This window comes from Eulemur rufifrons, chromosome 16 (assembly GCF_041146395.1).
Source record: "Eulemur rufifrons isolate Redbay chromosome 16, OSU_ERuf_1, whole genome shotgun sequence".
NCBI classification, from domain to species: domain Eukaryota; kingdom Metazoa; phylum Chordata; class Mammalia; order Primates; family Lemuridae; genus Eulemur; species Eulemur rufifrons.
In genome coordinates, this window is record NC_090998.1 from 85,264,058 (window position 1) to 85,290,014 (window position 25,957).

Below are 25,957 nucleotides of genomic sequence, written 5' to 3' on the forward strand. Positions count from 1 at the left end.
TTTTTACTCTTAAGGAAGCAGTGCAGAACAGTGCAGAATGCCTGGGTTTTGGAGAACCACAAACCTAAATTTGAATCTAGATCTAAGTGCCAGGCAAGGGATTTCACCTCCTCATGCCTCGGTTTCTTCATCTGTAAAATGGGCGTGACAATACCTTTCTGCTTGGTTTACGGTAAAGACTAATTTTAATCTCCCAGAAAGTCTAGCACAGAGTCTAGCACAATTAACAAATGTTAATTTGATGCCTATATCCTGCTGTATATCTCTTCCAGCCCCCAGGCCTGGTCCCAGCCTGTCAAAAATGTCATGATGGGCTTTTCATAATGTCTGTCACACAACGAATCCAGGATACAGCCTGGGGTGAAGCCTGGGCTTTTCACTCTCAACACACAGCAGTGAGTTTACTTATCCCCAGAGCAGTTCTCATGCAGTTCCTTCCATGGCCAAACATAAACCGCTAATGAAGTAGCCGGATTGCTCAAATGTTCCACCTTATTTAACATCTGTCCACGTTTCACGGCCCATCGCTTGGCTGGAGCAGTCACCAGCCAGCCTCACGAACTATGAGACCTTAACATCCCACGCCATGCACATGAAATGCAGGTTAATTTTGTTTGAACATGCAAATCTCACAAACGAGGCAGGATTTCATGAGATCAGTGAAAATGATATTAGAATATGGCTCACAACACCATCTTTGACCCATGAGTGGTTAAGCAAGCAGACTGCAGTTCAAGCCCCCATTTGCACAAGCAAGACCAGGTTACTTGTTTACACCTCATTTCCTTAGAACCTACACACCACACTAGGACCTACCATGTACAGATGCTGTAAAAATAAATCCATTAACAGACATGAAGAGCCTGGCACATGGTCAAGCACTCAAAAAATGCGGGTTATTAGTAGCTATGTAGAAGGGTTAGACTTGTTAATAATTAACAAAGAGAAAAATCAATGAGGATAATGAATAAGTACCTCAAAAGAGAGTCATTTCAACATCAAAGTACTAAGAGAAGCTGTTAGGAAAACTTACGAAGCCCTCAAGCATTTTTGCAAAAAAGACCCTCTTTCTAGTTGTGCTAAAGGAAAATTTAATAAGAAGTGAAGGTTGTCCTAACATACCCTTATACCATCTTGTCAGAAAAATTCCACCAAACAGAGAAAATTGTGATTCATTCCTTGTTCACTCTAAAACTCAGTGCACAATTTTAATTATGATAAAATAGTATTAAACAAAAGATACAATTAACTTCCGTTATATTCAGTTTTATGTTTCAGTGGTAGATGGGTCTCCTCCGGTAGGATGAGAGACACGTAAGCCCGGTGCGGGGCAGAGATGGAAGTGATACTCCCGAGGGTGACTTGAAGCCTGTGACACGAAGACACGCAGACTTATGTGGCTGGAGGGGAGGCCCCAGCCAGGAAAACCTGGGGCGGAGCCTTTCTTTCTTTTGATCAATCAACATTTATTGTGCTAGATGCTTAGACGACAGCAGTGAACAAATAGACAAGAAATCCCGACCCATGTGGGCTTATAATCCAATCGGTGGGCAGGACAGAGAATAAGACCTGAGCCATAGACATACTAAATAAGTAAATTAAATAGTGTTTCAGAAGGGGATAAATGTTCCAGATAGAAAAGGAGGGTTGGGCATGCCAGAGCAGGGGTGAGCAGGGGGAGCCTGGCTGAGCAGGTGGTGTCTGGGCAGACCGGAAGGAAAGAAAGAATGAGCCATGAGATTGTGTAGGGAAAAGCATTCCAGGCAGAGGGAACAGCAAGTGCAAAGACACCAATGTGTCTGATGTGTCCCACGGACTAGCCGGGAGGTCTGTGTAGATGGAGCACAGCCAGGCCGTAGGGGTCAGATTGCACAGAGCCTTCTAGGCCTTGGGTTCCCATCTGGATTCGTGGGGGGTCAGGGCAAGCTCTTGAGCAGGAGTGGCCAGGCGTGGCAGCTACATGGAGCACAGACTGCAGGGAGAGGAGGAAGCAGGGAGCTAAGTGCAGTTGTCCAGGAGGGACACGACAAGCTCACCCCAGCGGGACGCCAAGGTGGTGGTAGTGCTGGCGGTGGGAGGTGGTGGGATCTGCTGCCGGATTGGTGTGGGATGTAAGGGAACAGAGTCAGGGATAATTCTTAGGTTTTTGGTTTAGGCCAATGTGGGCCCAGGCCTGGAGCCTCGGTCAGTTCCCCTAAACCAAAGTTTCGCTGCCCAACAAGGCAGGGGTGCACTGAGTCGGCCACAGTATCCACTGTGCCGTGCTTGTGGGATCTCATTTCACTACAGCCCTGTGACACAGGCATTGTTAGTCCTGCTCAAGAGATGACGCAAACCGAGCCCCAAGAAGTAACTAGGCAAAGCTCACACAGCCGGCACGTGGCAGAATTAGGAGGTGAAGCTGAGACCAGCTGACGACAGCCTGTGTCCTTAGTCACTGTGTGACGCTGCCCCCAACCTGCTCGGCCAAGCGGGTTGTTTCCTCCTGACCATGTCCTCTGTCACATGGGAGAGACGGCCTCGAGGACCCTCTGCATTTTCTGTGCTATGAAACCAGGCATCAAGAGACCCAGGTGCCACATGTCTTGGCTTTTCCACTTACTGACCTTGTGGCCTTGAGAAGATCGATCATGGGCTGCAGTTCCCCACACGGGCCCAGTGGGCCCTCCAGGCCTCTTCTGTTCAAAAACCCTCTGTGTGAATGCTGCCATTTCCAGAAAGTTCCAGAGGCACCAGCAGACCCCTCCAGAATGAGAGAAGGATTGCACTGCCTTCTATACAGAAAACCTCGCAGACAAGCCCTGCCAAGCGGCCCGTCCCTCCGGCCTGTCTTGCCAGCAGCCCTGAGCTGGCTGGCCGCCCCTCTGCGGCAGTGCTGGGTGACCCAGCAGCTCAGCTCCTCGACGTCCACTCCAATGCCCCCTCCTGTGCCTGCTGCGCTCCCACGTGCTCCCCCTCCCCTCTTCTATTTTGCCTTAAACAAAGTAAGAGCTGCTCCAAAGTCCGGGTTTTGTTTCCGACCACAATGAGGTCTATCAACGCAAGCCACCGAGTCGCCATTCGCTACCCTCCTGTGATGGTCACACGCCCCATCCCTTCTTATCCTCTCAGTAGCCATAAGGGAGACACCATCGCATCCCCACCTAGGTTAGGTCACAAAAGGCTGGACATAGGTGGAGAGAACAGGCACAGGAGACCTGGCCCACCCTCCCAGGCTCGGCCCTCCCTGCAGCGAGGCCCAGAGCCCAGGATCCTTGGCAGGAACATTCGGCCTCCCTTCAACCCCAAAAAACTCACTGCAGCTCTTGTCCAGGTATGTCCCCTAACCCTGGGTTGCCATCCCCAGCTCCACAGCACATTTCTGCCCCATCCCCTCAGAGACTGCTTAAGTGCCACCTCTTCCAGGAAGTCCTTCCTATGTCAATTCTCAGAGCAGCCCTGTGACACAGGTTCTAAACACCATTTTACAGAAGAAGAGACTAAAGCACACGATGTTAAAATAACTTGCCCAAAACTCCCTGGCCTTTTTTTTTTTTTTTTTTACTGTGTGACTTTGAGCAAGTCACTTAACCTCTCTGATGTTGGACAAGTTATTTTATTGCTTGTGTGCCCCAGTTTCCTTTTCTGGAAAATGGAATTTCTGGCATGTATAAATACATAAAAACAGATAGGGCTTTTTTTTTTTGAACATCATCACCTTCATCTTTCACTACTTATCCAATTACAGATTTGTCCAAAGAGGTACAGGTACTCAGTAAGCCTTCAACAAAGGAGGGCAGGAAGGTGGGCAAGGAGGAGGGAATGAGTGAGTGAATGAATGAGTGAGTGAATGAATGAATGAGTCCATGAAGGCAAAGCTCTGGGATGCAGAAGTGGGGCAAAGGGGTGAGAGGCCTATGTAGGTCACACTCCTGAGAGTAGCAGGCACCTGTGGGTACAGGAGAAACGAGGCCCCACATCACTGTAGCCGCATAATCCTCCACCCCACCGCTGACGTCTCCTTTCAACTGCCGGAGCGTGAGTCTGAGAGCCGTTTGCTTCCTGACTGATGCTAACGCAGGTAGGAATGTCAATTGATCATAACTGGTCCATAAATGGGCCCTGTGACACGGGCTACCAGTGTAGGACCCCAGGGTTGCTGTATTAACATTTCTAATTTATGGGCTCATTTGAGAAGTCATTAGGGACAACAAGCCTGATAAATCGTGGGTTAAAAGGACTCCAGACAGCAGCGCATGGGGCCTTCCCTGTGGTGAGTGGTAGCTGTTGAACTTCCGAGACAGTCATAGCAACTGTCACCAGGGAGACAGGCTGCAAAAGGGAGTCTGGAGTCAGTGGCGGTGACAGCTGGAAGCAGGCTGTCCAGAAAGGATGGCTTTTCCTGGTCCTGTTGGGGTTGGCAGGGGAAGGAACTGCTCTAAATTGTGCCCCTACCGTGTGCAGGCACTTTGGTCACGCTGCCTCACGTAAGCCACCTCGGAACACGCCTGTGCGGTAGCTGCTCTCATTCCCATTGTCCGGACCAGTCAACCGCGGCTCAGAGAGATTAGATCTCCTGCTCAGTTACTGCAGCTAACAGCCGAGCAGGGGTTCAAATGCAGGGCACACCCGCTGCCTTGTCCATGCTGTTATTAATTATCGCGCTCTTCTGGCCACCAGGCCCAACGCCCCCAGGCCACAGAGGTGGAAACTGAGGCCCAGTGGTGTATCCCACATGAGCAAGTCAACAGCAGAGCTGGGACAAGGATGCCAGAGTCTTGGTGTCTATTCTCACGTCCCTTCTGAGATGCTTCCCTGACGCTGCACTCCCAGCCTGGCGTCTTCCCTCCCGTTCTCATCTTCTTACTCTGCTTCTTTCCCTGCATAGCGTTTATTGCCTGCTGTGTTACATACGTTTGTTCGAGTCTCGGCATGCTCACGTTAGTGACGGAGGGTTTGAGCCATTTCATTTTATAGCCATTTATACTCCAAGATGGTGACGCAGACTTGGATTCATAGGCAATTCGTTACACACATCTCAAGGGTATGGTCTTCCCAGTGGAACCAAAATAACTAAAGCCCACTTGCTAAAATTCTCCCCTTGGCTACAGCCCTGACCCCAAGGGTGGGGAAGAGACACTGCCTATGTTTGCCCCTTTGAGGGCTCCCTCTGTGTCACAGGATCTCTCTGTCCCCACTGACAGATCCTTTTCACATGGACACATTCGTGAGAGGTTACAGGCTTTGTGGCTCACTGAGTTGCCTTTGCAAATCTCTGCTTCGGCGAATTATGTGTTCATTATGACCTTGTCATTGAAAGGATCATTTCAGCTGGGTGTGGTGGCACACACCTGTAGTCCTACCTACTCCAGAGGACAAGGCAAGAGGATCGCTTGAGCTCAGGAATTTGAGGATGCAGTGAGCTATGATGAGGCCACTGCACCGTAGCCCAGGCAATAGAGGGAGACTGTCAAAAAAAGAAAGAAGGAAAGAAGGAAAGAAAGGAAAGGAAGAAAGAGAAGAGAGAAGGGGTGGGGGTGGGGAGAGGGAGGGAAGGAGGGAGAGAGGGAGAAAGAGAGGAAGAAACAGGAAGGAAGGAAGGAAGGAGGGGGAGGGGAGAGAAAGGGAGGGGGAAGGGGAGGGGGAGGGGAGAGGGGAAGGAGAGAAAGAGACAAAGAGAGAAATCTAACTTCTTTTCTCCAGGTTTCTGGGGGACTTGCCCATTGTAGCTCCCAACTGTGAATCATAGTACAGGCTGCTGGCTGCATATCCAATATTCTTGTTTCTGCTTTTAATCAACAGAACCTCAATTTATTCAGAGTGACACTGTTCAAAGATGAAAGACCACATTTTCTATCCCTACTTTCAGCTAAGGGGTAGAGGTAAATGTGGGGGGGTGTCTATGAGATGAAAGAGAAGTTCATTGAATGGGGTTCTCCAGAAGGGCTCTCCAGTAGAAGCTGACCTGGCTGAGATATTGGTCCTTTTTCCCTTCTACCTGGAATGCAAACTTGATGTCTGGAGCCCCAGTAGCCATCTTGGACTGTGAGGCAACCTTGAGGCTAGAAGCTGGTCCTAAAGTAGGTAGACCCTGATGACAGTGGGTTTGCCAACCCAGCCCTGGCCTGACAACACTGGGGCTCTAGTTACATGACTATATATATATATATATGTATATATGTATTTTTTAAGACACTTATTTCTGTATTCTGTGACATGCAGTCAAACATAATGCTATTAATAACTAATGTGCTAACACACGTTTCTGTTCAGCAGACCCTCACTGAAGCACCTGCCAAGAGTGAGCCACTGTGTCAGGTGTGTGGTATGAGAGATGAGTAAGCAACGTGCTTAAATTTTAAGGGCCTCATGGTGCAGGGGGATTCCATACGTAAACAATTACCATGCCACTTGAACTGTAACAGTGGGAAGTTCAGAGAGCTGAGGGACACGGACGAGTAAGGCTGTACAGAGAAGGGGACTCGAGCCAGCCAGGGAGGGCAGAGAAAGTCACTGAGAGGACATGCTGCTGTTCAAGGACAAGGAGTCACTTGGATAAATTTGGGGCAGAGAGATAAGCAGAGGCAGAGGGCAGATGATGACGAGTTTGTTTGCCAGGCTGGAAGGTTTCGATTCTCCCTGTCCACACCCCAGAGTGCACTTATGCATGCACACCACGGACACACACACATGCACACCACGTACACACCCGCACACCACGTACACACACACATGCACACCACGTACACACACACATGCACACCACGTACACACATGCACACCACGTACACACACACATGCACACCACGTACACACCCGCACACCACGTACACACACACGCACACCACGTACACACAAGCACACCATGTACACACACGCACACCACATACACACATGCACACCACGTACACACACGCACACCATGTACACACCCGCACACCACGTACACACACACATGCACACCACGTACACACACGCACACCACGTACACACCTGCACACCACGTACACACACACACACATGCACACCACATACACACAAGCACACCACGTACGCACACACACACATGTACACCACGTACACACAAGCACACCATGTACACACACGCACACCACATACACACATGCACACCACGTACACACACGCACACCATGTACACACCCACACACCACGTACACACACACATGCACACCACGTACACACACGCACACCACGTACACACACACACACACACACGCACACCACGTACACACACGTACACCGCATACACACACATGCACACCATGTACACACATGCACACATGTGCGTGCGTCACAGGCAAATTCTTCTTTGCCTCTGCTGAGGCCCCTCAGGTTTCGGCAGGTTGGGTTTGGGACTTGCCTATGTATCAAAAACTCTGTGGTTATGTTTCCTCCGGGACTTCTATCTTTTGGGGCAGGAGTGTGTCACCTCCAAAACAGCTAAACTCTTCTTGTGAAACTCACGTGTCTCGTTCATGGTCTGACAGGAAAACTGCAGCTGGGCAGGCAGGAAACGTGGGTTCCTGTCCCCCGCTATACTCCTTGGTTGTTTTAAGCTGACAGATGGATTGTTCTGTTCTTCGTACTAGTATTCATCGACATCTCTGCCTCATCCCGGAAAAGGCTTGAGGAGGTTAATTTGAATACATATAACCCAGCCTGGTCTTTAAATATATAAAGAAACCAGGGTGAGAAAAAGGAAGAGGACAGGGCCAGGATGTTCTAGGAACCAAGAAGCCAGATAAATTTTTAAACTTAGCTTTCTGATAGCCGTGGGAAAAAACCACCTACATGTGATCAGGAGGCAGTGATCTAAAATGGGAGAAAATGCCAAGTTGCCCAGAAGTGAGCTTTTCCTGGCTTAGTGGTCTGAGGAGAATTTAACTGTGGATTCTCAAAAAAGGAGCATCATGTGAGCCTTAGCAAAATCCAGTTCCCTTCCTATGAGGAATTCCAGGGAATACATTTTTCCCCACCTCTTTAGAGGTGTCATGTGAAGAGTAACCTGTGTGAAGTTATGGTCTATGGCAACGATTGGCCTGTAGCACAGGCATTCACACTACCAGCTAAAGGCAGAGTCCATGTGTGCTAACAATCAGTCAAGTGAACCCTTCGCACAAAGACAGGCACAAAGAAATACCTCTGGGAATGTCTGTGAGAGTACTCGTGGGAATACCTGAGGGAATGCCTGTGAGAATACCTGTGGGAATATCTGTGGGAATACCTGTAGAAATACCTCTGAGAATACTTGTGCCAATATCTTTGGGAATACCTGTAGAAATACCTTTGGGAATACCTTTGGAAATACCTATGGGAATGCCTGTGGGAATACCTGTGAGAATAAATGTGGGAATAGCTGTAAGAATACCTGTGGGAATGCTTGTGATAATATCTGTGGAAATAAATACCTGTGAGAACACCTGTGGAAATACCTGTGGGAATGCCTGTGGGAATACCTGTGAAATGCCTGTGGGAATATCTGTGGGAATACCTGTGGGCATATCTCTGAGAATACCTGTGGGAATACCTGTGAAATGCCTGTGAGAATAACCGTGGGAATGCCTGTGGGAATATCTGTGGGAATACCTGTGGGCATATCTCTGAGAATACCTGTGGGAATGCCTGTGGGAATACCTGTGGAAGCACCTTTGGAAATACCTATGAGAACTTTCTGGGAACGCCTGTGGGAAGAATACCTACAGAAAGCCGTTTTTCTGCAGAAAACAGCTATGGATCTGCTCCCACATCAAGAAACAATGTCATAGTCCACCAAGATAAGCCATAATAATTTCAGCTTAAATGATTTTCAAAGTACATTTTACTAATCTCCCAGAAGGACTTAGAAAAATCCTAACACTACACCCATACGATGCCTAATGTTAAGCAAATATAGCCTCCTGATGAGCCCCCCAAATAGTTTAGTGGGAAAATGGAGCTCCAAGTGACTAAATGAGTGAATGCAATTCACGAGTTGTTGGGTAAAAGCCAACTCTATATTGGAGGACATCTGCCAAAAATGACAATTGGGGGGTTGGAGTAGTTCATCCTGAGCCATTTTTTTCTGACAGTAATGAGACCATTCCTGGTTCATGACAATAAAACCATGTCATCTGCATAGAAAAGACTTCTAACTTTCTGTTCCCCATAGCAAAGGATAATGCATTCAGCTCATCCAAAAACCTTTCAAGTCATAAAATACCCGTTAAAGGAAGCAGGGACCAAAGCACATTGCTCTCGTGCTGTGGGTGAAATTGTCGTCTGGTTCATCGGGACACTATTCCTACCGACCGGCCCTCACGCTGTGCTAAGGTGCGAGTTCTGCAGAAGCACCTGTGGCAGGGCAGGGATTAATATCGAGCTCCTGTAGTTTAGCCCGTAATTGGTTTCTCTCCACATAATTAGTTTCTCTCCACTGAGTCAAAGGCCAAAATCAGTCATTGCTGCTGCAATTCTTATATTGTTCCTGACAAATTTTTGCACAAGTGATATAAAAAGGTCAATAGTGTGGGAAAAATGTGCCAAAAACCCAGGGGCTCCTCATACAAAATATAAGCCTGAGAAACCCAGACTTGCAATTTGTAAAAAAGAAAAGTTGGCAGATGGTTTAGTTGGAATGTAAGTAAACCAACGGGTCTATCATTTGCAGAGAAAGAGAAGATGGGCCTTTTACGAAGTGGGATTCTGTACCGTGTGGGTACATCCAGACAAGATGGCGCATGTAGAGTTAAGGAGAGTAAGCACCTTGGCTATGGACCCCTTGAAATGGGGCAAGTTCAGACTGAGATGTGCTGTAAGTGTAAAATACACATCACAGTTACAACAAAAAAAGAATGTGGAACATCTCATTCATAATTTTATGCAGATAACATGTTGAAATGATAACATTTAGATATTTGGGGTAAATAGAATACATTAGTAAAATTAATGCCGTTTAATGTGACTACTGGAGAATTTGGAATCATTTGCGTGCACGCTGCGGTGACCACCTCCGCGATGACCTCCAGTGACCCACCCCCTCCTCCTGGAATTCACAGCTTGTGTCATCCCCTCCCACATTGTATCACGGTTGGTCTGCGTGGCCAATAGATGACATCAGAAGTGATGAGATATGTGACGGCTAATTTTATGTGTCAGCTTGACTGGGGCGAGGAATGTCCAGATAGCTGGTAAAACATGGCTTCTGGGTGTGTCTTCGGGGTGTTTCCAGAAGAGGTTAGCACTGGCCTCGGTGGCCTGGGTAAAGCAGATAGAGTATCCACCCCACTAATGTGGGCAGGCGGCATCCCACCCACTAAGGGCCCACGCACGACATAAAAGGTGGAGGAAAGGCAAATTCTCTCCCTCTCTCCCCCTACCAACTTTTCTGTCTGTCTCTCTCTCTCTCCCTTTCTGTGTGTGTCTCTCTCTCTCCCTTTCTGTGTGTCTCTCTCCTCTCTCAGCACTTATTCCGAGGGAAGTGAGCTGCTCCGTTGTGAGCAGCCCCGCAGAGAGGCCTGGGCGGTGAGGAATGAGGTGTCTATCCACAGCCCATGACGGGGCCTTCTTGGCAGCAGACCCTCTGGCCCCAGGCCCGCCCCTAGAAAACCGCAGCCCGGCCTGCATCTTAACCACAACCTCGTGAGGGGGCCTGAGCCAGAACCACTCAGCTAAGCCACTCCTGGATCCCCGATCCTCAGAAACTCTGGGAAATAATAAATATTAAGTGTTGGGTAATTTATCACAGAGCAACAGGTGACAATTTACATGCATTGTATTTCTGTTGAACAGCACTGATCTCAAGCTAAAAGAACAGCAAGCCTCTGGAGCAGAGGTTCTTAACCCTGGCTGCACATTTAAAATCGCCTAAATTACTTTTTTTCAATTACCGCAGCCTGCGTCCCACCCCAAACCAATTGAATCGGGGACTCTAGGGGGAGAGGCCTGGCACTGGTATTTCTAAAAATGTCACCCAGGTAATGTTAATGTGAAGCCAGGGTCAAGACCACCCTCTAAGGAAATGCTTCTCAAATGTGACGGTGCTTAATTCTACATATCACCTAGGGCTTTGCTGCTCAAGTTGCATCCAAATAACTCAGGAGCATGTTAGAAATGCCAAGCCTCGGGCCTCAACCTGGCTGTAACGGAATCAGAAACTTCATTTTAATAAGACCTTGGGAGAGTCTGGATGCACATTGGAGTTTGAGAAGCATGGATATAGGGTATCAGTTTGGAATTGGACCTCAGAAATCTCACACTCCAAATTTCTGCTGAGGGTAACTATACCCAGAATCTGTTCTCCCTAAGGATTGATTAGCTTGAAGTTGTGTGTGAGATCCCCACCAAGGGATTCTGAAATCACCGTTGTGGGCGGGGCCCAGCCACAGGGAGTTCTGTGACAGTTCTCCCCAGGCACAGAATCACCTAGCTGGGGACTTGTAGAGCCACCGCCCTGAGTGAGCGTGAGCTCGGAGACGCCCTCAGACGGTCCTTTCTCTGCGTCTCTCATCTCACCACAATGAGTGGGAATCAATGGATTAAATATGAACCCTATAAGCCAACTGCCTCACCTAGGACTTATTTGAAAAACAGCCATTTCTTCCACCTCTAGAGAGAGAAAAACCTGCTGCCTGGGACTTCCCCAAGACCAATGCATACATTTCAACGAGGCACATCCCTAAGGGACTTCCAAGAACACCGTAATCCTCACGATGCATAATAATCACTTGAGTCACAACCTCAAGAACTGACCCCCAACAGGACGCACTGCCACGGTCCCCCTAGATTTGAGTTTTTCACTAACTATTGTGCTGTCTCCAAACTTCTCTGCACACATCAGCTCTCCACCATGGCCACCATTCAAGAATCATTTTACTTCTTTGTTCACTTGTTTTGTTTTTCCTGACATTCTTTATCAAACCAAGAACTACAAGGACAAAGTCCACATTTACCCAAATTGAAATGAACTAACAAAGCCAGTTTTAATTTGCTGACAACCCCATCGCTAATAGGTAAGGGAGTAAACCCAAGATGTCTCTTGGCATTTCATGAGATTCTCATAAAAGCAATTTCCAGCGATTTGAAAGTCCCATTTCCTTTTTCTCGACAGCCCCACCCTTTGATACAACCATGAGTTAGTAGCCTTAAGCGTGGCAACGCCAAGGGTTAAAGTGGAAGGGATATTACCATTTTGTCCCTGCCTGAAAATTGCCCTCCTAAATACAGTAATAAATAACAAAGGCTAACTGTAATACAATTTACAGCGCTGACTCCTTCGAACTACTTACCGTAATTTGTAATTATTCTAGCACTTGTCTGTCGCTTTACTGTCAGTGTCCTGTCTGATCTATGACCACACTGGGGCGGGAGCCGTGCGACTCTTTTTCCATGTATCTCTCCTACTTAGTCTAGCGTCTGACACACAGTAGGCACCAAATTCATGTTTACTGAATGAAGGGCTGAGGGGGAAATTTCCCCAGATCCACGCCCTATGCTAACACTTAGTGCTTTATAAATCCATTGGTGAGGGCTTTTCCTCTTGGCACAACTGTTCATAGGAGACATCTGTAGGCAAATAGCCCTACCCCAGAGCACTTCAGTAGGGCCCTGAAGATCCTACACCAATCCTGACTTTCTGGTCTTCTGAGATTTTATGACTGACTTGAAGCAGTGATGTAAGTGGAGGATTTTAACCATCACACGAAACTCAAGGTCCAAGCAGACTGAATATGCCCAACCAGAGGGATGACAGGTAACTTTGAGTCAAGTCCAGACTCTGATTGCCAAAACCCAAGAGGGTGTTGTTCTATGTTCTTTCCTGTGCTCTGGGAATTGCCACTCTCCCTTTTGGGACACTTCCACAATCTGCCCACCCTGCTTGGAGGGACAAGATCTCACTCCCCAGCAAGAGAGCTTAAGGACCTGGCAGACTATGGGAGGGCCTTGAATGCTCTCAACATAATCCAGGGTGAAAAAGAATCAGTCAAACGTGAGTTCAGAATGGCAGATTAAGGCATCTTGGTTCCCTCAGAAAGCCGTGTCAAATGCAGTTAGGTCTCAAGGGCAAATAGTACAAGGACTAGGGGTCCACTGAGAACTCCTGATCCTCTCATCAGGCCATCCCATGATAGGCCATCCTCATGCCATTGTCCCTGACCCTTCAGCCCACATGACCTAGCCCTACAGGACAAAGGCCCTCTTCTGCTCAGGCAGCACCACAGAATCCCAGATGCATACAGAAAGTTAGTCCCTCAAAAATTCTTCTGGATAGAAGTAGTAGAGAGGGGAGCCCCACAGACCTCAAGTCTCTCAACATCCAACCAAGGGAAGTCTCCACACAGATGCATCTTTGAGAGCTCCTTCCTAAACCTCAGAACGGAAAAGTAATTAATTCCAAGAGGAGGTGTGGAGTGGTGGGGAGAGCTTGGGATTGGGTGACAGAAAGATTGAGTTCAAGATGCGTCTTTGCCTCTTGCTAGCAGCTGACAGGAAGACCTGGAGTGAGTCACGTACGTTCCCGGGCTTCAGTTTCTTCAACCGTGCAGCAGGGATAACAAGCCCCACCTCCCATGGATGCTCTGAGCACTAAATGCCATAACGTGGGGGCCTTGGACCTGGTCCAGCCATAAACCAACGAGGGGAGGGTTACAGGACAACCTGAGGGCGAGGCACTCAGGAGTGTCTGTTTCCTTCCTTCGTTTCTTCCTCTCTGCCTTCCTCCCACGCACCACAGGAGAGTAAGCAGTCAACGTCCCTGTGGCACTCAGGACAGTGCCCCATACACACAGTCACACGCCCTTTCTGGCACCATCTTCTCATATCAAAGCCCATTTGCCTGTCACGTACACCCTGAAGCCGACATGGCTGGCATCCCCCAAACAGCAATACTGCCTCCTTCCTGGCTGGAAGACCCTAATTCTGCACAGGAACTGAGACCAAAGTGCTGAGGAAATCTGTCCCAGAGCACAGTCTCAGGGAGTGGACACTGCATAGTCATTGCATTCTTTCTGCCAGCGATTGGCTTAAGTGGGGGCGAGTGACACAATCCTGGCCAATGGGAAATAAATGGAATGTGCTGGAAGACCTCCGGGAAGAGTTTTCCTCTGTAATAGAAAGAGCAGGAAAAAGCAAACCCTCCCCCTCAGCTTTCAGATGGGCCTGAGTGAGGCCTGGAGCAGCAGCAACCCTCTCCCAGCCGTGTAGGGACATGCCTAAAAATGAAACCGAGGCACCGGGCACAGCACCGTCTACAATAGCTAAGATATGGAAGCAACCAGGTGTCCATTCATGGAATATGGACAGAGAAAATTCTGTATATGTACACATAGAAAAGAAGTCATTTACAACTACATGGATGAAGCTGGATAACATTATGTTAAGTGATATAAGCCACACACAAAAAGGCAAATATTGCATGATCTCATTTATGTGTGGAATCTAAAAAAGTCGAGCTCTTAGAAGCAGAGAATAAAATGATGGTTGCCTGGGTGGGGTGGGGGGCTGTGCTGGGAAGATGTTGGAATGTCAGTCAAAGGATGCAAGATTTTGGTTACACAGGAGGAATAAGTTCAAGAGATCCATTGCCCTGCATGTTGACTGTAGTTAATAACAGTGTATTATATTCTTGAAAATCACTGAGAGAGTAGATTTTAAATGTTCTCACCACAAAAAAATGATAGCTATGTGAAGTAATGCATGTGCTAATTAGCTTGATTTAGCCATTCCACAATGTATACTTATTTCAAACCATATTGTACATGATAAATATATACAATTTTTATTTGTCAATTAAAATAAATACTTTTTTAAATAATAAAAACTAAAAATAAGATATAATCAAGCAATGCATTGGGGATGGCAGAGAAGAAAGATGGACAGTGCCTGGTTTGACATTGCTATTTTGCCTGGATGAAGCCTCCTGGCTTCCTCCTACCTGCACACGTTACCATATGAATTAACAAATCCCCATGTTGAAGCCTCTTCAGGTTGGGTATTTGGCTACTTGCAGCTGAGATCATGCTGACACACACTCCCTCCCAGACACCCTCGCGCAGCCCCAACTTACCTCCGTCTCACGTGGGTTCCCAACGCCGCCTCAACCTGCAGTTCAGGTGATGGCAGAGCCGTCTCGCACAAAAGCATCCATGGCTCTGTGTTGCCCACGGGATAAAATTCATATCTGAAAATAATCCAAGTATCTCTCTTCAATGGCCTCTCTCTAGCTCATTATCTTGTTTTATTTTATTTATAACGTTATCACTGCAAAAGTAAATTAAAACAGAGAATCTCTGAGCAGACAAAGCCAGGTAGGCCTTGTAAGTGACCTTAACATTGCTTGATTTGCAAACGTAAGCGAAACTAAACTTGAGCTATTTCTTGTAAATGCCTACATTCAAGAAAAACAGAACTTAAGCTCAACCAAAAAGAAGCAGCCAACAAACTTATAATTACATAAATCGGGACTTTCCAACAGAAAAGACGAAATAAGGCAACTTTATAGGCAAGGTGCAGTGGCTCACACCTGTAATCTAGCACTTTGAGAGGCCGAGGCAGGAGGATCACTTGGGGCCAGGAGTTTGAGACCAGCCTGGACAACATAGCAAGACCCTGTCTTTACAAAAAACTTAAAAAAAAAATTTTTTTTAAAGGCAACTTTATAACTGTGACCAATCAAATATCTTCCTTGTATTACTTCCCCATTCACTCTATAAAAGCCTATGCCTTCTGCTTCTTCCACACTGACCCCCTTCTGATTTGGGGTTGCCTGATTCCTAAATCACTGTTTGCAAAAAGAAACTCTAAAATTGTATTGTGCCTTAGTTTATCTTTTGGCATCACAAGTGGAAATTCTACTGGGCATTTATTTGTTACCTGTTTATCATCTGTTGGTGCTCACCTAAGCTTCATGCGAATATGGCTCTTGTCACGTTTATCACAACTGTCCCGGCACTGAGATCACCGCCTGGCACATCACAGTGGGTGCTTAGAAATTATGTTGTGGATGCATAAATGAACGGGTGGCTCCAAACTACCTTTCCAGCTCGCTCTTCCTAAATACCTCTTGAGAAAATGAAATCTCCCATCCTTGGAATGAGTAATGGCGCAACCTGTGTGACTCAACACGTCCCTGCTCCAAGCCACTGTCCCTACTGTCATCGCCACGTGGCCTGCTCATTCTTCCATGCCCGATTCAAATGCTGCTGTTGAGGGTCATTAGGGTACACGGGAAAAAGAAGGGATGTGAATTTGGCCTGGACTCCCAGCCCTACCACACCTCGCTGTGGGACCCTGGGCAAGTTACTTCAAACTCTGAAGCTCAGTTGCTTCACTATAAACAGGGCTAAGGTTGGCCGGGCATGGTGGCTCACGCCTGCAATCCCGGGAGGCCGAGGCGGGAAGATTGCTCAAGGTCAGGAGTTCGAAACCAGCCTGAGCAAGAGCGAGACCCCATCTCTACTAAAAATAGAAAGAAATTAGCGGGACAACTAAAAATATATGGAAAAAATTAGCCAGGTGTGGTGACACATGCCTGTAGTCCCAGCTACTCGGGAGGCTGAGGCAGGAAGATAGCTTGAGCCCAGGAGTTTGAGGTTGCTGTGAGCTAAGCTGACGCCACGGCACTCTAGCCCAGGCAACAGAGTGAGACTCTGCCTCAAAACAAACAAACAAACAAACAGGGTTAAGGCATCTCCTCAGCAGCATTTGTATGTTTGTGAGTTTGGGGTTAGATTCAATGAGACAATTAAGACAGGGGACTTGTATACGACAGCCTTCCTTCCTTTGTCGTGCCTCTTCTTCAAAGCTTGCCTTGATCAAACAGCCACGTGATCTCTCACTCTTCTGTCCATAAGATCCCATCACTGGCCACTAATCCTCTCCACCTTGTGCCACTGGTGTGTCCGCAGCCATCCCCCCTTCCTTCCTATCCCACCCCTACCCCAGAAGGTGAGTCCCCAGAGCAGGGGCTCTGTCTCCTTCATCTACATTCCCCGAGTGTTTGGCACACAGCGATGCTCAAGAGATATCTGTAGAATGGGCACACACGGAAATGAGAAAGGAAATGAAGGCAGGAATGTCAGGGCTGTGGCTAACCTCGGCAGAGATGGGCTGCAAGGTCCACAGCAGGGGGGCGATCCCCACCCCCCCCCCCCACCGGGGCCGGGCCCTCCTCAGAGAGAAGCAAAATAAAAGGAAATCGAACAAGGTGCTGCAAACAACAGGTGTAACTCAGGCAGCGTCTCTCTGTGCTGCTCTGTTCTTCCTCTGTGACATGAGAGGGCTGAGCAGATGGTCCCTGGGAACAGGCGAGGTGGGAGGGGCGTGGGGTTCGGAGCCAGACTCTCCAGGGCTGGAACTTTGCTGCGTCCAGTGGCTGGCTGTGCAGCCTCCAGCTCCCCACTCCGCCTCTCTGGGCGTGTCTCCTGCAAAATGGCGTTAATGGCCCCTAATTGATAGGGCGGTTGAGTGGATTAAAGGAGATTGGTGCGCAAGAAGCCCCTGGCATGGGGCCTGGCACACAGAGAGCGCTCGATCCCCTCTCTCTTCTTACCTCTCTCCTTTACTGCCACTGCCAGGGCCCCTGGCTTCTACGAGACTCTGGCCTCTGTAATGTAAAGGCCACCAAACCTGGCCCATTTTCCTCCTGGTACAGAGGAAAACTCCATCGTTCAGCCCTGGGCATTTGGGCAGGGTCACATGACTCATCCTGACCGCAGAATGCAAGTAGAAGTTCTATTAACCAGTTCCACATGTGACTCATTAAAATTCCCTCCTTTGCTCTTTTCCCTTCCCTAGAAAACTTTGAGGCCACAACTAGAGGATGGTGGCATCACAGTGTGACATAGGTGAGCAGTTGAGCTCCCGAGATTTTAGGCTTTATTTGTCAGAAAGCCTTTCCTGTTCTGCTATTTGCAAGCCAGCGAAAGCACATCGGAGAGGGAATGCCTGCGGCCGACACCCAGCCGCTGCACCCTGGCCCGGCCCCCAGCCTGTGTGTGACCCATAAACTCTCCTAGCTGAGTAAACACATTTTATTGGGGCCGGGTGCACTTCCTGGCCGTTCTGCCCCCACCTCCCCTCTCCTGCTCGGGCCTGGCCAAGTCCCCAGACAGCCCCCTCCTCGGGGCCTCTGGTACCCATCCTCGGACCCCCCTGCCTCCTGCCACTGCTGTCCCCTGACACCTGCATCCCCGGCCTGGAGGGGTGTGGAGAGTTTCCTCTCTTATCAGCCCGTTTTACTGCCCCCTCCTCCTTGGTTACACAGTCATTTGGAGCAGAATTCCTGGCAGGGACAGATCGACAACGGTCAGCTTCCCGCCAGCAAGAGAGGGGTCCCTTCAGTGCTGTCTCAGGAGACAGGTAAGCGGCTTGCAGGCAGGAAAAAAAAAAAGAAAGGCCCCCACAAGGAAGGGAGAGCACCCCAGACCATGCAGAGAGGGCTCGACCTGTGAAGGGAGGTCATGGAGAGAGCAGAGGAAATCCAGGGCCAGCCCAGAGCCGCCTGAGAAGGATCAGAGCCCGCAGCTCAGCCCAGCCCTGGAGAGGAGAGGAGACAGGCCCGCAGCACCCCAGGGCCCCCTCCACAGCCTCCACCCGCAGGACAGCAGGAGAGCCGATGTGCCGGAAGGCACCTCCTGGAGTCTGGAAGGAGCAGAAGTGAAGGAGGTCCAGGAGGGCTTCTGGGAAGACCCCTCAAGCTTCAGTGCATCCCAGGGCTGGTCAGCCGCCTGGAGCCCAAGGGTGGCACTAGAGCCCCCCAGAGGCTGGCCAGAGCCCACAGGAAAGGGCCACAAGCCAGAGAAGCGGCCAAGGTGCACATGCGGCCTCCAGACCTCCTCTAGGGACAGACCTCCTCCTTCCAGGCCCTTTCCTGTCTCTCACTCTTTTCTTTGTCCCCCCTGGGCAGTGACCTCAGAGACACTGGCCTAGGCTGATGATTATGAAAGTAACTGCCTCTGAGAAGACCCTTCTCTGGAAGACTGAGCCCACCTTAGCAATGGTGACAAGTGTCTGACGCCAAACTGGCGAGGGCTGTGAGCCTGTGGGACAGGACACAGCACCTTCCGGCTCCTCCCTTGTGGTCTGTCCCCTTGGTCCCAGGGGTGTTTTCAAGTGGTCCATGGAAGCCGCTGTGGAGACAGAATCCCACTTGAATAACCCTACTGGAGACTCTTCCTTCTCCACCTCCACGTGCCCCACTGATCCCAGGAGGTTCAGGGGAGGAAGAACGCAACCCCCCACTGCCATCGTCCTGGGCCCACCCAGAGCCCCGACTCTGTCCCTCCGAGTGCGCCAAGGTGGGCCCCGCTCCCTGCAGGGGGATGGAGAGCAAGAGCTCGGGGTGCTGTGAGGCCCCAGAGAAGCTGGGCCTGTCGTTCTCCATCGAGGCCATCCTAAGGAGGCCCTCCAAGAGGAGTGACGCGGTCAGGCCGGAAGGAGCAGGTGGAGAGGGACTTCGGCAAGCAGTGGCCACAGGCTCCAGGCTGGAGAGGCCCCCACAGGACCAGCCCCAGGGTAAGTGTCTTCCGATCACTTCTTTCTGTTCCCTGGGCACCAAGGCCCGGCTGGGCTCGGGCAGAGAGAAAGCTGCTCTGTCCGTACCAACAGAATAGAGGGCTAGAAAATTCAGAGGGAGAATGTTAAGGCTCTAAAATTTTAAGAATGCTAAGGCTCTGAGCTGGTTGCCTTCCATTCCTTTCAGTCTAACCCAGAATTGTGTTTTTTCAATGTGGACACCAAGGCTCAGTTAGGTGCAGAATGCAGGGACCCGGGCTCGTTCGGGTGACCAGGCCCCAGCTGAGAATGCTAGTCACCATTTATTCAGCATTGACGATGTGGCAGGCACTGTCCTTTAATTTCAGTAGAAAGGCATGATTGTCATTGTCATCACTGGAGAGATGAGGAAGCTCGTGTGTGAAAGGGAAGAGGTGGACCATGTCCCCAAGTTACACCGCTGGTAAGCAGAGAACCTACAACCAGGGCCCGGCTCTGGCTGCCCGAAAACCCCTGCTAAGATCCAGTACAAACTTCTCCCCATCATCTGAGTTCAGCCTGCACACCTGCCCACCCTGATCACCTTCCCCAAGCCATTGACCAGCCCAAGGCATGTCCCCAAACAACAGTGACCAGATAGATTTCAGGGCCCTCCTTGAGAGTCACCTTGAGGAAGGGAGGGAGGTGGCATTAGGGCACTGAGGTGAATACACACACCCTGCTAGGCGTCCCAGATGTGAGTCTCGGCTCTGCCCTGGCCTGCTGTGGGACCCCCGGAAAGCCCCTGCACACGGTAGACTCAGCTCCGTCCTCAGCGACACGGCTGGGGTGAGGGAAGAAGAAATGTCGGAGCTGGTGATGTCTCAAAGGCCATTTGAGCCTGACAGTTGCCAAGCCTGGAATATCTCCCATGAGGTTCCCACTTCTCTCCCCATTTTCACCCCTTTAATCCAGGAAAATGCTGGAAAGGAAGCTCAGGGAGCCCTTGTCATGTGCAGGGCCCCACCCCTCCGCCGGGTGAGTCTCCCACAGGAGGGTCTGATTGGTGGGGTGGGTCCCGCTCAACTGCAGGCAGGGGACAGACCCAGGAGGGCTAGAGTCCCCGGCACACGGGCAGCTGGCGGTTTCCCTGTTACTGCGCCTATCGCCGGGAAAGGGTCCCCAGCTTAATTTTTGGAAGTTCATTATCTTCCAGTCAATTGAACATTCACAGAAGCAATTCCATTGGGGTTTTAACCTGAGCCTCTTTGGCCGCAGCTGTATAAATCCATGATCCCCCTCTGTGTCTCAGTGGGAGAGAGAGGGGTCTGGTCTCTCCCACCAGAGCACCCTCCCTTCCCCCAGCCTGACAACGCTGATAGCAGAAAGGAAGCCACTCTCTAGGCCTCCGTGGAAGATTCTGGCAATCAGCTCTCAGGCGGACCCAGAGCAGCCCCCAGCAAGTGCTGGTCGGAATAGCAGTAGTAACACTGCAGAGTGCCCTATGGCTCCCGCAGCACTTTACGGCAATTCTCCCATCCCACTCTCACCCTGTGAGCCCACCATACAACGACACCAGGAAGAGAAGATACATCCCCACAAAAACTGCTTGAGTAGTTAGCGCTGGAAATAAACCTGCTGGCCTGAGACCACCCACTCTAGATTATTCCTGAACATAGTTTAAATCCACACGTCTCCCACTATGCCTGAACTCAGTGTTTCCAAAGGCTTGGTGACAGTCCCAGTGGCACTTCTCAAGATGACTTTGGGGGCTACACAAAGATTGTTTAGGTCAATAGTTCTATATTATAATTACTTCCATATTTACCTATTTATGACAAAACAGACTGGCTAACCATTTATGGTCATGTTATGGGGTTTTCTTTTAAAACAAATGTATTTATTTGAGTTAAACAAAAAAGTCTATTTGGGAAAACTCTAAGCAAATAATACGGATGGGCCAAGGCCCATGTGGGTCTCATCACCGGGGATTAACAGCTCTGGCTCCCAGCCAGGCAGACGCAGGGGCTCCCGTCAGAGCGGGAAGGAGCAGGGCAGAAGGACCTGGAGCTAACCGCTTGTACTTCCCCCAAGAGAAGTGTGGTTTGATCTCCCTCGGTGGATCCCATCTCTGAGTCCTGCCACCAAAGCCACAAACTAACCTGGCCATGGGGACATTCCTACAGGGCTCAGGGACACCCGGAGGCTGGTTCTATTCACATGACGGAGTTGAGAACCTGGTTCAGTCTTAGCCCCTGCGGGAGCACGAGAAAGTCCAAGGCAGAGCCTCGTACCAGTGTGGGCTCACCCAGAAAACAGACCCTGGGGAAAGATCCTGAGCACAAGTAGTGGGTTTGAGACGTGCAAGGAACAACAGCAGGAGAGCCGCGAAACAATACAAGAAAGGGGAGGCAATGAATAAAGGGTGTGTTATTAAACCAGCCACCGCCGTGTGTAACTGAAGCTCAAATTCTTTGGGAAATGGAGCAAATATACTCCTCAGAATTCTTCGAGGTTTTCACCCACAAAGACAAACCCTGGTGGTAGGAAGTGGATCTGGAGGGCAGAAAGGTCCAGGGGTGGAAGCCAGGCGTTGACAGCATCAGCCTTAGCCACAGGGCCCAGAATGTCAGAGTAGCAGAAACAGAATGGGCGGAGAAAGAGGCTTAAAGTGTTGGCTCTAATTTAAATTTGATATATCCATTGTATTCTTTATCCAGCCATGCAACAAACCGCTGCTGGATACCTACTGGGTGCCAGGCATGTCTATTGCACAACAAATCATCCCAGAACTTAGTGACTTAAAATAACGATAAATATTTACTGTCTCACTCAGTTTCTATGGATCAGGATTTTGGGGGTGACTTAGCTGGATGGCTCTGGCCCAAGGTCCCTAATGAGATTGCAGGAAAGCCATTATTTGGGGCTGCAGTCATCTGAAGGCTGGACTGGAATAACAGATCTGCTTCCGAGGTGGCTCACTCGGTGGCTGGGAGGCTGGTGCCCGCTGTCGGAGGGAGGCCTCAGTCCCTCCCTGTGCAGGGGCTCCACGTGCTGCTTGAGTCTCCTCCCAGAACGGCCTCTCTCAGGGTGGGCAATCCAAGAGAGAGATCGCCGGGCGGGGTGGGGGGGGGGACTGCTTCCTTGATGACCTGGCCTGAGAAGTAGCATCACGTCACTTTCACTGCATTCTCTTCCTTGGAAATGAGCCACTAAGTTGGGCCCACTCAAGGGGAGGAGAATTTGAAAGGAGGAGTGTCAAGGAATTGGCAAAGCCATCTGACAGCCAGCACAGGTACTGAGTTGGGAGCTGGGGATGGTGTAACAAGCGAACACAGCACGGCCTGCCCTCGGCTAGCTGGTGGTCCAGCAGAGGAGACGAGGGGCCATCAGACAATAACTAATGCAAGTGCAAGTACCACCGTGGCTGTGCCGGGGAGACGTGGTGTGCTGCTCTGAGGGACTACCCAGCGGAGGTCTGGTCTGTCCGGGAGCTCAGGGAAAGCTTCCCAGAGGAGGTGACAGCGCAGCTGCAATCTGAGCAGGGTGACAGGGGAGGGCATTCCGCAGAGGGAGCAACAAGGACAAGGACCTGCTGACAGACGTGATATTCAAGGGTCCCAGGTGTGGACTGGGAGCCAGAGGGGCCACCCCACACTGGCCTTGGAGGCCACAGTGGAGATTTTTATTTTTGCTTCGTATCCCAAGGGGAGTAAAGAACCATTGTAGGGTTTTAGACAGGAAAGTATACAATGATCAACATTCATGAGAACTCTTTGGTTCCAATTGACAAAAATTATCCCAGGTTAGCTAAAATGGAGAGGGAAGTATATTGCCTTGAAGAAAGCTGAGAAATAGTTTCCAAAACTAAGCCCAGGGAAAGTTAAGCTATCTTCAGCCGTGCTGGGAGCCAGAACCAACAATATACCATCAAGGCTCTGCAGCTGTGTCTCTCTGCGCGGGCTCACCCCCTTCTCACTGCTCATTGGCATTCTCCAAATGGCTTCCAACTGCTCCCAGAGTGACATCAGCCTCCAGTGACTGTCCTCAAGCTCTCTAAAGTCCCATGTCCAAAAGCCACAGAGGAGGGACCCCACTGGCCAAGCTTGAGTGAGAAGTCCACCTCCAAACAACTGAGGTCAGCCTAGGCCAGAGCATGTGGCTGGTGGAACGGTGTGTGCTTGGGCCTGGTCTGGAGTCTTCTCTCTGCTGATCCCCCTCCTCTGCCACACCGTTCCACGCTGGGATGCTGGCTCCTTACCTCAGGGGCCTCCGGACTCTGCATAGGTCATTTCAGTCTCCATACAGGAAACTCTCAAGTTTCTTTGCTTTCAGATCAGTAGTGTATTCTTAAAGAGGTTTATTCTCCCAGATAGATACTCCTTGTAAGAAGGCCGTTGTTCATATTTTGTGAGCCCAACACACATGGTTCCACCAGCCAGGTGTTCTGGCCTGTTCCCCAGATTTGCAGGACCCTGTGACTTTGTGTGTCTCTAATTTGGGCATTCTGCATATTTGCCACTTGGGTCGGCTTTCTGTATGTATTTTAGCAAAGAGAACAATTTGATGGCTTTGGGCTTTGATGGATGAGTAGGAGTTCATTAGACAAAGACAGAGGACAAGGCATTCCAGACTTAGGGAGTAGTGAGAACAAGCACCTGGAGAATACAAGGCTGTGGCCAGTTTGGGCAATCTGGAAATGGTCAGGTGGGACTAAAGTCACAGAAATGAAGAGGGGGAAGAAAACAGATGATGCTAGAAAGGTAGGATGTGAAAGGCCTTGAATGCCATGCTAAGGAGCGTGCCTTGTGCCCTGTAGGCACAAGGGAGCTATGGGAAGCCTGTGGCCTGACTAGAGAGACCAGGCCAGCACAGGTCAGCCCCGGGGAGATTCCTGACCCACACCACCCCCCTGCAAAGGGTGCCCTCAACCCCCTCCTTGAACCCACTGCCTTAGGAAGACAAGGACAAGATGCATTTCCAGAGACTGTGTCCAATGGCAAACACACCCCCCAACCCCGGCCCTTAGCTGCGCAGCCAGGGCCAATTAGCAGACCCCAGAGAAGGAGCAATTCAGGGAGGGAGCCGAGCACAGAGAAACATCGCTTCATAATTAGGTGGCCTAATCACCTGTGTAAATTGTGTATTTCTTATGATCGATGTGCTAAAAGGCTCAGATTTAATTAAGTTCTGCTGACTCATTCTCTTTGAAGACCCACTGAAGTGTGATCCACAACCCGCACCATTAATAATGGGACAGGAGCAACTTGAGAGGGGTGGCAGGTACCTGCCGCCTTCATCCCTTGTCCCCACAGCCCCTGCAGGCCCACTCCTGGCTGCAGAGGGTGGGCTGCACTGTGATCACCTGGTCGCAGCTTCTCTGCCAAGAACCTGGTAGAGAGAGGCCAGGCCTGGACGGGAACTCAAGGATTTTCTCACTCTCAATCCAGTGCTCCTTCCGGGATGATCCATCCTGCCTCAGAATATTGTCCTCTCTAAGCAGGGACCAAGAACACCCTGGCCCCTCCTAGTGCTGGAGGCTCCGGTCCCGTGCATGCTACATCAATGAGCTCATGTTTTCCAGCCTCTTGTCTAGTGAGGTCCCTCTGCTTCCAAAATTCTGCATTCTACCTTCGTCTCTGTTCCATATTATGCTGTTCTGCCCTCTCTCACCTGCTTCTCTCTTGTAACTCTCTGTGGTCCGTAACCCCAGCATCAGCACTCCTGGTCCCCTTGCAGCCTCCTCCTGCATATGGTGGGAAAGCTGAAGGGACTTCGTCCTCCCTGAGCCACCCCTTGGACACTGCTCTTCCCCATTCCACCTCATCCTGTGGAGCGTGGTCGGGTGCACTCTGCTAAGAGTGCTCACCAGAGCTCCTGGGCACCATCCCCTCCCGTGCGTATCCTCCTCCCCAGGCACCCGCAGAGAGGTGAGTGTGGGGCAGTCCTCGCTTCCTCTTGCCGTCCCTGTACTTCCAGTTTCCCCAAGGCCATCAAAGTTGACACTATGCCTGTTGGATACTTTGTTCTCCAGAGATTTGTGGCAATTGGAGGAAATTGCAATGCAGAAAGAAACTTAAAATTAGACCCAGAATACGACTTTTTTAAGAATCCAGTGGGAAACCTTCTAAGGTAGTTTCTGCAGAACTTTCTGCGATGATAGTGACATTCTGTATCTGTGCTGTCCAACATGGCAGCCACTAGCCATATGTGGCTATTAAGCCATGGCTAGTGTGGCTGAGAAACTGAATTTTTTGTTCTATTTAATTTAAATAGCCACACATGGCTAGTGGCTTCCATATTGGACAGTGTAGTTCTAAGGAGTTAAACTTTTCCCAACTTTTCATGAGGTCCAGCCTCAGATCCTAACCTCATTTCCCTGACCCCAGGTGCAAGTCTGTGTCTCTTCCAAAACTGCTCTGGCTTCTGGTCTCTCCAGTCATAAGTCAGAGGCCCCACCCACAGGGAGTGATGTCAGCTCTGGGATTCCTCTCCTCTTCACCCCTTTTTA

General features: G+C 49.9%; 1 protein-coding gene across 1 annotated transcript in view; it reads left to right on the top strand.

The window, feature by feature from the left end:
- The window catches only part of ISX (intestine specific homeobox), a 43,527-nt gene that overhangs the window by 9,611 nt on the left and 7,959 nt on the right, over nt 1-25,957 (top strand). Inside the window, exons 5-6 of the mRNA XM_069491256.1 lie at nt 18,239-18,333; nt 19,183-19,488. Coding sequence (XP_069347357.1) covers nt 18,239-18,333; nt 19,183-19,488 — 401 coding nt within the window. The remainder of the gene's footprint in view (nt 1-18,238; nt 18,334-19,182; nt 19,489-25,957) is intronic.